The 12843-nt window shown below is 39.0% G+C and overlaps 1 protein-coding gene across 3 annotated transcripts in view; it reads right to left on the bottom strand.

Annotated features, from left to right (window-relative positions):
- Positions 1-422: 422 nt before the first annotated feature.
- VCL (vinculin) overlaps positions 423-12843 on the bottom strand; it is a 55821-nt gene continuing 43400 nt past the window's right edge. Inside the window, exons 15-22 of one of the 3 annotated variants that reach the window (XM_036385317.1) lie at positions 12355-12463; positions 11072-11374; positions 10363-10487; positions 9859-10044; positions 6715-6924; positions 4408-4611; positions 3685-3789; positions 423-3005 (exon numbers count right to left, since the gene is read on the bottom strand). In XM_036385317.1, the coding sequence (XP_036241210.1) occupies positions 2859-3005; positions 3685-3789; positions 4408-4611; positions 6715-6924; positions 9859-10044; positions 10363-10487; positions 11072-11374; positions 12355-12463 (1389 nt within the window). In that variant the 3' untranslated portion in view covers positions 423-2858. Of the gene's footprint in view, positions 3006-3684; positions 3790-4407; positions 4612-6714; positions 7060-9858; positions 10045-10362; positions 10488-11071; positions 11375-12354; positions 12464-12843 lie in introns of those variants that run through there. The other 2 variants (XM_036385315.2, XM_036385316.2) reach the window with 2 other exon arrangements.

Genomic DNA, 12843 nt, shown 5'->3' with positions numbered 1-12843 from the left:
TTATAAGATGTTCTTACAGTGATGGAGTGAAGGAAATACAACAGTGGTTTCATATTCACCACCCCTGCATTCACTTTATGAAGTAAAATTCACAATAACAAGATGCTGGTCAGAGTAGCAGTTCTTCCCTTGACAGGACCAGGCCAACCCCATTTTAAGTTTTCACAATACAGCAGATCACTGTCAGGTCTCAGGAAATCTCCTGTTCTCTCCCACTAAACATAGCTTCCAGTAAATGCTTCAATTACTAGGTTGGACAGGCACAAAAGACAAAAAAAACCTTTGTTTAATCTTCTCCTGTTTGAGAAACTTTGCACTTCCTTTCTGTTCAGAACATGTAGAAACAACTGTTCTTTTGCTTTAGCTTTTTGTTCTTCTTGTTACAGCATCATCCACTGCTGTTATCATTAACACTCAGAAGCTGATTTTTGTACAAATGCATTTTTATTGTTTTAACAGAACCAAAGAAAGGTTGAAAACATTAGACTATACAATACATTTTGGTTTATAAACAAAGTTTTATAGTGGTAAAACATTTCTAAGTGACATTCATGGTCTTGTTCAAATTTTTGCTGCACATCAGGTCTGAAGACCAGTAGTGTTCAAAAATGCAGAAATTGCATAAGGTGGTCAAGTATCTCGGCTTCTATAAATAGTTCGAGAACTTAGAGCAAACATTCTGAAGAATATCAAAGGCAACCATGATTCCTAATTCTCCTGCAAACATTCCTCAAGAAACAAAAAGTGATCTTTGGCATAAACAATTATGTATTAAAGGCATTAGTAATATTGCATTAATATCATTCAAGCAACTAAACAGTGATGCTAAAATAATAATAATTAAAAAAAAAATCTCACAGAGAAGCCTGGATGGCAGGAGCAGGATGAGGGGATGTGAGGAGCATTGAAAAGAATACAGGAAGACTATTTAGAAAATCCCTTTAAAATAATCCCTACATATTCAGTGTTATGTACTATTAAATAGAAATTACTACATTAAAATTATACTAAAGATCTGATATAAACCAACCAAATGCATCCAGGTTAAGGCTCTGGCACCCCTTCCTTCCTCTTCCTGTTGCAGGTAACTGCAAGAAGAAAGTACTAAGGAAAGATCCTAAGTACCAAATATTTCATGATACCCAGACACAAGGAGCAAATTGAAGAACAACACACGCCTTCTCTTGCTGAGGTCAGTTTGAGACAGTTGTATTATCAACAGTTTAACTTCCCTTTTTAGATAACAGTGCAATGAAGGGGGTGGAGGGGACAAGGTCCAAGCACAGAATAACTGTGGCAGGCAGGTAGAGGACAGCTGAGTGCACTGTGTCTCTTCCTTTGAGCTGTTAAGACTGAAAAGTTTTTCCCCAAGGACACTTCTATTCAAGGTGGTTTGATCGTCCAACAATTCTCAGCAAATTAAGAGGGTATTATGAGGTCAGTGCTGATTTGGGCAAAAGTCTGCAAGTATTTCTTGCAAATGTAGAAACTCATTTTCAAACAAGTTTTCCTGTCCATTAAATGAACAGGTATGAATATATGTGTATATATATATATGAAGGCAGATTCAACTATGGAAGGATAAAACATCATAAGTCTGTTTTAGTAAGGGGAGGCAGTTTGAGGGGGGTTTTATTGTGGTCATTTTATTTGGAATTTTTTTTAAAGATATAATAACACTTTGTTCAATTCACTTGAAAAAAAGATTTTGAGACTCCTAACTCCACAAGCAGTAAAAATAATGAGGTATGTGCAGCATTAGGAACCACCATTTGCTGGTAGGCACCAGCTTACCTAAAGAGGGTTTCATGCCCCTGCAGAGCTCAGGTTTCAAGAAGCTTATACATTGTTAGAAAGAAGAGCAGTGAGGCTAAAGGTACTTATAAACTGAATATCTTTATCTTTTAATTTTCACCTTGAGTGGCTGGAATAACATTAGATGGAGGGATGAGGGAAATAAGATTAATTGCATGTGCTCATTTGGTTTTCAAAAAAAAAGAGCCAGCATGTGGCATCTTCTGGTCCTGGACATGCAGCTAAGTTAACAGAACCAAGATTTTTCAGCTCAAGACATTGCTGAATTGAGCAAGGAAAGAGTTCCATGATTTAAGGTCTCCAGCCGTAAGGCTCAAGCTGTCAACAGTGTGCCACTAATAAAATCTGCAAAACCTTTCAGTACAGTACAAGAGTTCTGGAATGCCTACCTACAGGGTGACAGGAGGGGAACAGAGACAGCTCCAGTTTCTGGTAAAGTACTGTTGCCAGGCAAGAATCAAAAGCAAAAAGCATTTCAGACATGGAACTTTAATCCTCAGTTTACAACTGTTCTGCTGCCTCACCTTCCCTCTTTTAATGAAAAACCCCACACCTTCCATCATTTCTGCATGGTTTTAGAATAGCCAGATAAAGTCCTGTTGAGAAGTTGAATGTTTGTGTGTCAATGATTGTCCCTAAAAAACTGCCAAGTAACCAAGTGTCCTAAACTCTCAAGACAAGCTTATAGTGAGGTCCATGTTTTATATCATTACATGGAAGTTACTGGAACATACAGTGCATAAATTAAATGTGCTTCTGGGAGTACAGAATTCACTAAGAGAATGTTGAAAAGGAAAAAAAAAGGAAAAAAATTAAATATAAGAACTGTCTACTGTTGGCAGCAAATTAGAGGTGTTGGATATCAAATGTGTTTCAAAGACACTTGAAATGCATTATCTTATAATTCATACCCTTAGAATGGGGCATTAGCATAAGCTAATCTTAAGCTCATGTATACAGCACCTTCTGCTGTTAACATATCTCTTGTGTTTCCAAAAAAAGGCATTTTATGTTACAGAAAACAATACTAATGTGGCAAGTATTTACTGATACCATGGGGTCTTTCTGACCCAGCGAAGAGTGAATCCAGCATCTGTTCTTATCTTAATGGATGCTGCTTCAGCTTCTCTCACAGTTTCCTTCACAGACTGCATGAGATTCTGGGCGTTATGAACCAACATCTCAGTTGCCTGTCAAGAAAAAGAATTTCCAATATATCAGTAAATACCATGATTAGGACAGTAGCATGTAAACTCTTTGGGCACAAGAACTCCCTGTACAAATATTTCAAGTCTGCTGCCTGAAACTATGAAAATACAAGTGAAGTAACTGTCTCTGGGAACCAGCATTATCCTGACTCAAAACAAAACTTTTCCATTCCTCACTGCCTATTTGTGCAAAATCTTAATACAACCTTCATGTCTCTAAGTAGAATAACCTCCCTCAGAAGCCAAAGCTGCGAGATTTCTCCTGAAAAGATGCATTTGGAAGGTAACTGAGCTGCAGGGGACTCGAGATAATGCTGGAAAATAAACGTTTCCCCTGGAATCCACCCGAGGGCGCCCCTGCCCCTCCCAGGTCCAGTGTGCGGTGGCGAGTCCTTCCCTCCGCTTTTTACTGGGCAAAGCAGGAGATGACCAAGTTGTTTGTCACAAAATTGGAAGCCGAGTAGCTTTTTGACTTGTTCCTCTATTAAACTGTAGCGTTTGAGCCAGAAACCAAGGTCCTGTACTAAATTATCCTCCCTAAACAGCTGAGGTGAGCTTCAACATCAAGTTCCTAAAACACATCTGACAGAACAAGTTGCATATTTGTCCCCATAAAAGTGATCAACAATTCCATGTTACCGTCAGTCTTTACACCTCTTACCTGTTCCGACTCTTCATCACTGATATTAGTTCTGCCCAGCATGGTAGCTTTGACAGTGGAGAGAATTTTCAGTTGCGTACTGATGGTTGGGATTCGCTCACAGACCTAAGTAATAGGGATAAAAACCACTTCATATTGTAAATTGAACCAATACATTAAAAGGTTTTATTTTCCTTTACTATTAGAATATGAATGAGCATAGAGGTGATCCTACACCTTCAAGACTATCTGATAAATATTGGTAGAATATCTGAATCTTATTTTACTTGCTTCAGGAGTATTTAGGATGGAGACAACATTCTTCTGTTCTTCCTTTCCTTTCAAATGTCTGCTTGGTTAAGAATAGCATTTTATTTTTTTTTTTTTTGCCTGACACTGAAAAACTTTAAATTGTTGCATTTCTGGCACTATTCTTTGACACAAAGGAATGAATAAATGAAATACAAAAAAATGCTGACTTAGGACAGATCAGTATTTGTAGCACAGTATTTTTCAAAAGTTCTTTTGACATGAAATTCTAACTTTACAGAATATATGCTCACATAAATATATATATGTATGTATGAATGTATATATATATATTCCCATGGGATCTAAAAACACAGACCTCGACAAAACTTTACAAGCCAAGGGAAGGCACCCATGATTTCCTGGCACAATGCCTGTGCTCACCCCCGCTGAGAGAGGCCCAGCAGAAGCAGCATTGAGCAGCTCCCTGGTTACCTGCAGAAGGTTGGTTCTGATGCGCTTGTCCGTGCACTGCTTGGCCACCTCCTTGGCGAGCCGGGTGACCTCGTCGGAGGCCTTGGCGATGTCCTTGGCGCACTGGATGAGGGCGCGCTTGTTGCCGCTGCCGCCTCGCACCAGGCGCGACATCTCGGCCATGAGCAGCGCCATGCGCTTCGCCGCCGCGATGATGTCGTTGCCCTGCACGGAATGACACGGTCACTGCTCCTGCCAGCACGGCACTGCTCAGCAGAAACACTCAAAGAAGTTAAGGATGGAAGAACCACTTGTGAACACAGAAGGGGTTTCTTCAAGGAACAGGGAAGATCTCTACTAACTACTCATTTCTGACATTTTTTTTTAACGCTCAGAGAAAAAAGCTTACTTCAAAACTGAAAAAGAAGTTGTAAAGTGTTAGTTTGTCCATGGAATGAGTTACTGCTCTGATGACTAGATTTTAGGATAAAGCATGTTATTAGCATTTGAAACTCCAGATTTTCCCCCAAAAAAAGACTTCTTATAAAGTTAAAAAAATGTGCTAAACAACCTGTTAAACCAGTTGTTGTCATAACAGTTGAGCATGGGATTTTCAGTGGCATCTGAAACTGAAGTTGGTAAAGCAACAGCTATGCTGCTAATAATGCCAAAGGATAAATGGAAGAGAATCCAACACATAACTCTTGTCACCAGTAAGGTGGAAGTGAGAAGCAACTTGTATTTTTTAAAAATTATTCCTTGAAAATAAATCTTGTTTGATACAATCTCTCTCTTTAAAATAAAGCCTCCGGGAGAGAAGAACATGGATTATCAAAAGATAATCCAGTCATACTTCTTATATTAAAATCAAGATTTCTTGTACATCAAAATTTACAGTCACAGCAATACATCTGAGAAATATTTGATATGTGAATTAATTGCGACCAAGGCAAACCCATTCCTTATACACTGTTCCAAAGAGAAACCTAGTGCAAGGGAAAGCAGACCTAACTGATTGATTGTTAGTAGTCTGTCAGTACATTTAGTGTATTTACCTTATTCCCTTTCATAGAAAGTTGTTAGTCACAAGAGAACTATTTCATGCTTTGAAGCATTCCTACTGTGTGGATGAAATAGCAGCAGAGTGAGTTTAAGTATTAGTACACCATTCCCCTGGAATAATCCCACAGATAATGACCGATGAAGTTCAGAGCAAGGAGTACACAGTGAGAGCCCAGCTAAGCCAAGGTATCCTGTACCCTGTGCACACACTTCTGTGACTCACTATGAGCAAGTTCAAGATGATATCCCAGGCATTTTACAGATACAGTGACCCAAACAGCTGAACTATTCATTACCATGGCCTATTAGCTAAACAGTTTGCTACTATAACCAGTTAGGATATAAATGACATAACACAAAGTTTTCCCATGTTTTCACGTAGAAGGATCAGTGTCTAACAAGTTATCCAAGCACCAGAATCTGAAAAGGACAAGAACATTTTTAAAGCCCTTTTGATTAAAATGGTTTAGTATAACTATGTAAGTATACACACACACGTACATATGCACACTCCCCTATAACTTTTGTTTGTTATGGGACACCAACCTTATTTTTTGCAGCATGCTATGAAAAGTGCCCAGTCTTGCAAACATTTGTGCTTAGACAGAAGACAGACTACTTGTGAATGTCTGAACCTCGTTAGATTTCCACTGGTTTCATATAGACAGGATCTCAATTCAACAGCTAACAGCATTCAGTGCAGCTTCTTCAGAAAAGAATTCTCTCAAGACCAGCATTTGCAATACAGCCCAGTGCAAGCCAGCAGTCAGGCAGTCTCTTCCACAAACACTGCCATACAAAGCCATTCCTTGTTGGAAGGGATGTTAATTGGCGGCATCAATTGAGGCCAAGCACAATAGACACCTTAAATGACTTCTTGAATTCTGTAACTCTGCTGTATCTGGAAGTCATTAGGAAACCATTAACCACGGCTTCCCAGGTAGCCCATGTGAATGGAAAAAGGAACCAAAGGGGAGGAAGACAATCCCTATTAAAATTTGAAAACTGCCATAACAAAGAAGACCAGGCAGATGCAAAGAAAGAGGAAGTCTTTGAATATTAATAAGTGACCCCAATCAAGCTTCAATCCGGCACTGACAAACAGATCTAGCAAACTTGTGAAGCCACTCTCAGTCCTTAAAATGAAGTGCAGACACACTTATTCATTCAGGATGGCGGGGCCCAGCAGGGATCAGGAGTGATGCAAATGTGTCAGCGTTCCAAGTGGCCGGATGCACGCGGATCAGTCCCGGGACTCAGGAGTACCTTACTAGACCACTTGGTTGCTTCCCGGTGTAGAGACTGAGCAGCAGCCAGAATGGGCTGGTTAACGGGCTGATTGGTTGGCATTAACAGCAGCTCAGGCTCGTAATCATCTTCAATGTCATAGGGGAGAGTGAATTCAACATCTGCATCATCCTCCTCATCTACATCTACACCAGCCTCAGCCGCTTCATTAATCACAGTCACATCAGGCTTTGCAGGTGGCAGCAAGGGTGGAGAAACAGGGGACAGTTAGTACAAGAAGCAGAATTTGGTAGAAGAGCACAAACTGAGCAGTTTTAGTGACCAAAACATCCTCTTGGCCTCTCAGGATCTGACAAGGCAGCTCTAGGATCAGGTCAAGGGAAGGAGGGGAAGGAATATAAAATTAGCAGAAGAAAACCAACAGTTCACCTGTGAACCAAAGTTACCAAAAATATTAAAAAGTTACAATTCAGATATGCAGCAACATTTTCCATCTGAGCATTCAGCTTCTGTAGACAGAGGCTGACCCACAGAACAACAATTTACTGGCAGGTCAACAATGAAATGAATGGCTCTTCTGTCTCAATGGAAGCTGTTCTGACTGCACAGGAGCAGGCACAGCAGCAGATGACTGTGGTATTTGTGCAGATACAAAGCTTTGTATGGAAGCCCATTCATATGTGTGATAAGAGCAGATACCAGCAGAAAAGCCACTGACATTGCTTGCTGTAGAGTAAAAAGAGATGGGATGGAAGACACTGTAGAAGCAAATACTGAGGTACCACACAGAACATGTAAAAGAGCAACGCAGGGTTTGAAATAGAAGAGGTGATGTTGAATGCCATGAATACTGTGAATATGACAGTTCTTAAAGAAGATTGAAATGGAATTAATTAAAAAAAGAGGATTATGAAGCATATGATACTATTTTGCCACAGTATGTTGTATCCATTACCTTCAAAAAGAAAAAAAAGAAAGGGGGTTTCAAGTGAATTACATTAGAGATGTTCTCAAGGAAGAGGTGAGAGTTATAACAATATAGGCATTAATAAGACAGCAATATTTCAATACAAAAGTAGTCTACAAGTTAACTGTATTTCTTCAACTAAAGCCAAGTGTGATAAAAGTAAAGGTACCCTTACCAAAAACTGTGCATTTGCAACTGTGTTTTGCTTAGAGATAGTCTTTTATAGGAAAAAAAAAAGGTCTTGGTCAACAACAACATACAGGAATTTTGGATTGTGATTTGTTGATTTGTAAGGCCAAATCAACTTGCCTTCAAAGGCAGCTCTTATATAAGTCTTAATCTAATGAAAAGTATCCAAATATCCCTCATTTTCTGATTTATCCAAATGAGGGGGGAGCCAGGGAAATTAAAGCAGTAGACATTGTGCAGCTGGTGTTCCATGAGAAAAATGGAGCACATGAAAACTTAGAACTCACTCAGTGAAAAACAGCTTTTGTAAAGAAGGAAAAAAAAAACCAGATATTCATTCTTAGAAGAATGAACAATGTTATCAACATATTTTAAAGATTAAGTACTTGTTCACCCACCTCCCCCACTTTACTAGAGGTAAAATACAAGTAGACAGTGATCAGCAAAAAGGCAAAAGACAGTTGACACACAGTCTGTTGGGACTTCATATAAGCAAGACCTTATAGTTCTGTTTTTCCAGGGCTAGCCCATATTCCTCAGTAGCACTGTCCATCAATCCCTCTTCCACCCAATCAAGTGAGTTCAGAGACTACAGAAGTGTTTTTAAAACTTCTTCCCCCAAAACAGACTGTGAGAATAACTGAGCTCCTATTGCTAAAATGATACTGCTTAAAAAGAATTAGAAGGACAATTGGCAGGCTGACTTACTGGTTTGTTAGTCTCAAATGAAAGCAATGAATACAGTGTTTTATAATCTTAAGTCACTGAGCTTGGAGATCTTTCAAAATCAGCAAGGAGTTTTAAGGTCTGCTGCTTGGCTCTGCACTATTTAATGTAGAATGCATATAGTATATATGCATATATATAGTATATATGGTAAAAGCATTTTGTTACCTACTCTGTATTGTTAAATTCTGGATTCCAACAGGGATCAGTTCTGGGATTCCAACATCAAAACACTTTTAGGAAACTGAAATTAAAGCTTTTAGCCTCAAAATTACCTTCTGAGATCACTAATACATTCCAGTACTGTCTCTTTAGTAATATAAAAAATGCTTGGTATATCTAGAAGTATGGGGGAAATAGAGCTTTGGATTTTAGATAAGAGACACCCAAAGAGATTTGCAGAAACTTTTTTTTTATCTGTGCTTCCAAAACAGATGTCCCTTTAGCCCAAAGCACTGAAGTTGATTCTGTAAGCTATTCAAATTTATCTCCTTACTCACCATCTAATTTAGTGCAGAAAAAGGGAGAGATTAAAAAAGCCAAATTCTGTCCCTTAAACTTACACTTGCAGAGAAGCCTAAACATCTGAAGTGCCTTCTCAGCACTCAACTTCTGCCAGAGAAAAAAATGTAGCTCTTGGGGGAAGGAGGGAGAAAAGAAAAGCAAAACAAAGTGATATTAGCATTTATGAGACCAGCAAATTCACTCTTCTTCATAGCACTGAAATGGGAGGGAAATTCAGGTTTTCAGCCTTAACAGGAAAACGTGACTCACTCCAAAAAAAGAGTGAGACCAGGCTACCAATATGTGGTCATTTTCCCCATCATAAATGCATCTGATTAACAGCAAAGTACCTTGTAGCTTCCTCCAGAATTAAGACAAACCAGTTCCCGATTTCTGCAGCTGGCATCTGCAAAATCCATATGGACTTTTGCACACAGACTTTTCAAAGTCAATTAAATATAGTAATCAGCTTGTCAGCCTGCACAAGCATGACTATTAGTGACTCTCTAGGCAATACCAGCACCAAGAATCACAAGCAGCTTGGCATAGAGAGCATATTTGTGTTCCCAGGACTATGTTAATAAAGCAGTCTAGCAATCCTAAGTATTGCCTGACTGACCCTTGTTCACTCTGATCTTGAAAGGGTTTCTAATTCCTCCTACATCAGTGTTTTTACTATTTAGTCTGTGAAAGACACTGTCTTAAGATGAGACACACTGATCCTGAAAACAAAAAGAGAATCCTTTTAGCACAAAACACTTAGAACAATTTCCTACCTTGCTGGACCATTTCCGGGCTTCATCATGCAACTGCCTTGCCGCCATCATCATGGGCTGATTGATTGCTTCTCCTGCCTTTTGCTCTGGGAACTCTTCATCCTTTTCTTCAGGTGGTGGTGGCCTGGGCGGGGGAACCTCCCCCTCTGGCAGTGGTGGTTTCGGAGGAGCGAGCTCATCAGTCAGCTGAGGGAGGCAAACATCTTATTGAGAGCAATGAAACAGAGCAAAGACTGAGCAAACAATGGTGTCATGGCAGGACACGACTGCATGACCTCAGGTCTTTTTCCTGTTTTCCAAGTGCTTCCTCTTAAAGAAAATACCATGTTTTAAACTTTCCTTTGAAAGCTGGATTGATATTTTTTAGACTTGAGGCTACTTGTATGCATGGCTGACCAGACAATACCTTTTATTTCTAAGGAAGAATAATATACTTAAGTAATTTCAGTGTAATCCACACATCAATGACAATTGTCTATTTTATTACCAACTACCTACACTTACATGAAGGTGCTCAAGGTCAGGAGGAGGAGGAGGAAAATCTGGTTCCTGAGGCTGGAAGGCTTCTCTGACTTTGGCCACAGCTCCCAGAATTTTGTAGCCAGAATCCAAGAAACTCTTCTGCAAACCTGAACAAAAATTCCAATACCAGTTTAATACCAATTTAATAGAACTTGGTAATACTTAGAACACTACACCCCCAAAAATTACTTCTCCAATGTACTGTGCCAAGTACACTTACATATGTATTTAGAAACTACCAAATTGTTTACAGCAGACCAGCATGCTTGAAATGTTAGTGTCACATGCAACATGCATACAATAAAGCCTTGGCTGAATAATAATCACTATCAATAGCCAAAGTAATTCCCTGAACAACTTTTAGAATCAAAAAAACTACATAGTATTTTCTGCTATAAAGTAGTATTACTTAAAACTAGCAACAAATGCTTCTAATTAAGAACATGAAATTGCACAACATATTAGAATGCTGAATCCTTTTCCCCTTGAATATGCCAAAGGACTTTGATTGCATTTTAGAACAGCAGGATGCAGCAGTTAATGGTGTGAGCTTGATTTCATCATTCTGAGATGTAACTGTACACCATATTTACATAAAAGGAGATACACAGCTGTATAAAAAAAATGAGCACTACTTCACATCATCTCCAGTCAATAAAAAGCCCATTTTAAATTAGCTGACAACCCTTACCAGGATCAGAAATGTTGCCTGCCACAGCTTTAGCATCCATTACCATGGGTGATATAGTTTTGCTCAGCTCATCAGAGGCTGCTTTAACAGCCTCCCGAAATTTGGGGTCTTCGGAATTTTCCACCTCCCGCTTTGCGACCAGCAGGATGCGGTTTGCTCGCCTGGCAATGCTGGTGGCACCAGCTACCAGCATCTGAGGCTGCATGTTGGCCATTGCAACTTTACATTTGTCCAGGTCCTTCTTAATGGCCTCTTCTGATGCATCCAACAGAGATTTAGTATCAATGGCTTCATCCACCAACCCTAGAATAAAAGTTCAATACATTAATATTCTAGTTTCATCCGTGCAAAGGGATATTTGGTACTCCAGAGATAGTTCAAAACCAGAAAAGTATTTTAACACTGGGGTCAGGGGAAGAGTAGAAGAGGGCATGGAAATCAGACCAAAGTACTACTGCAGTTTAACTCGTGATTCTGTTGTACCTCTGTGACAGTTACCACGGTAAGCTTGGTAATGACATCCCAAGCTCTTACTCCTCTACCATGGAATGTTGTTTCAGTCAAGAATTGTCTTACACAGAATATGCAGCAGAGATTCTTTCTTCACACCAAATTTCTTTAAGCATATTCAGTACTTTTTGTACTCTCCCATTCATTCCAAAGGAAATATCCCTCTTGCTGTGCTTTTTACATAGCGGTGATTCATAGTGACAAGGCAGTGAGATTTAAAATACCAAGGATTTAATTACTGAGATGAAGGAGGAGATAGTACAGTCAGCTGTTCAGCAGGTCAGTGCAAAGGATCTACACTTGGGAAGCACTGAAACATTTCAGTACCTCAGCAGGAGCAGTAGCTTTGTCTTATTCTCTGTATTCATTGAGCTGTTACAATATTTTCAACATATTTCCTTTCCTTCACTTAATTATCTGTCCTATTTCAACATGCCAAGATTATACAGAAGAAAACCTCAAGTTGTCACAGTGATGTACTGCTAGAGTAGCAACTGCAATAAAAAATGATGGTATTCTGATTTTCCCAAAAAAGAACTAAAGCAGAATTCGCTCCTCTCCAGCTCAGTATCAGCAGATAAGAAGCCAGCTATTTTGTATATTCTGTAACATATACATATTCCTGGGGTGAGAGAGCACATTCCCACTTCTCTTAATTTATTTTTAATCAATCATTATTCTTAGCATGTTTCATCAATCCAAACAGCATGGAGAAAAATCTATACAAGCTAGTTAGCCACAGGTAGGATCTTCAACAAAAATTCCTACTTTACCTGTCATTTTCTCTACATTATCAATCCACTGGTTTTTCATGGTCTCAAAATGTTCATAAGCAGCTTGATTTCCAGGATTTCTCAAGAGGATACGAGCTGCTGATACTACCTGCAAACAGAAGACATTTTTAATTATCAGTACACATCAACATTATGCACATTCTTGAAAATGCTCTTGTTTTTTCAGGACCAGATGTGTAGCTCCACATTTGAAAACCTAGTTCATTAATTCTAGTATCTAGCTCCTTGAAGATCTACCATACTTTGAAATTAGCTGGCATAAATACTTTTTTCTGGAACTTCAATTATGTACTAATTTCTTATAAACAACTCTTGAAAACACTAGAGTACAATACTTATTACACTACCAACATTTAGATAGAAATTTGTTTTGGAATAAAAAAGGAGCATCTTTCCCCTTACATATTTTACTAAGCCTCAAAATCATTTGGTTTCAAGTGTAAGTCACAGACACTTCTGTCCAAGTGT

The sequence above is a fragment of the Molothrus ater genome, chromosome 8 (assembly GCF_012460135.2).
Source record: "Molothrus ater isolate BHLD 08-10-18 breed brown headed cowbird chromosome 8, BPBGC_Mater_1.1, whole genome shotgun sequence".
Lineage (NCBI taxonomy): Eukaryota > Metazoa > Chordata > Aves > Passeriformes > Icteridae > Molothrus > Molothrus ater.
This window is presented reverse-complemented; position numbering and strand designations above follow the sequence as displayed.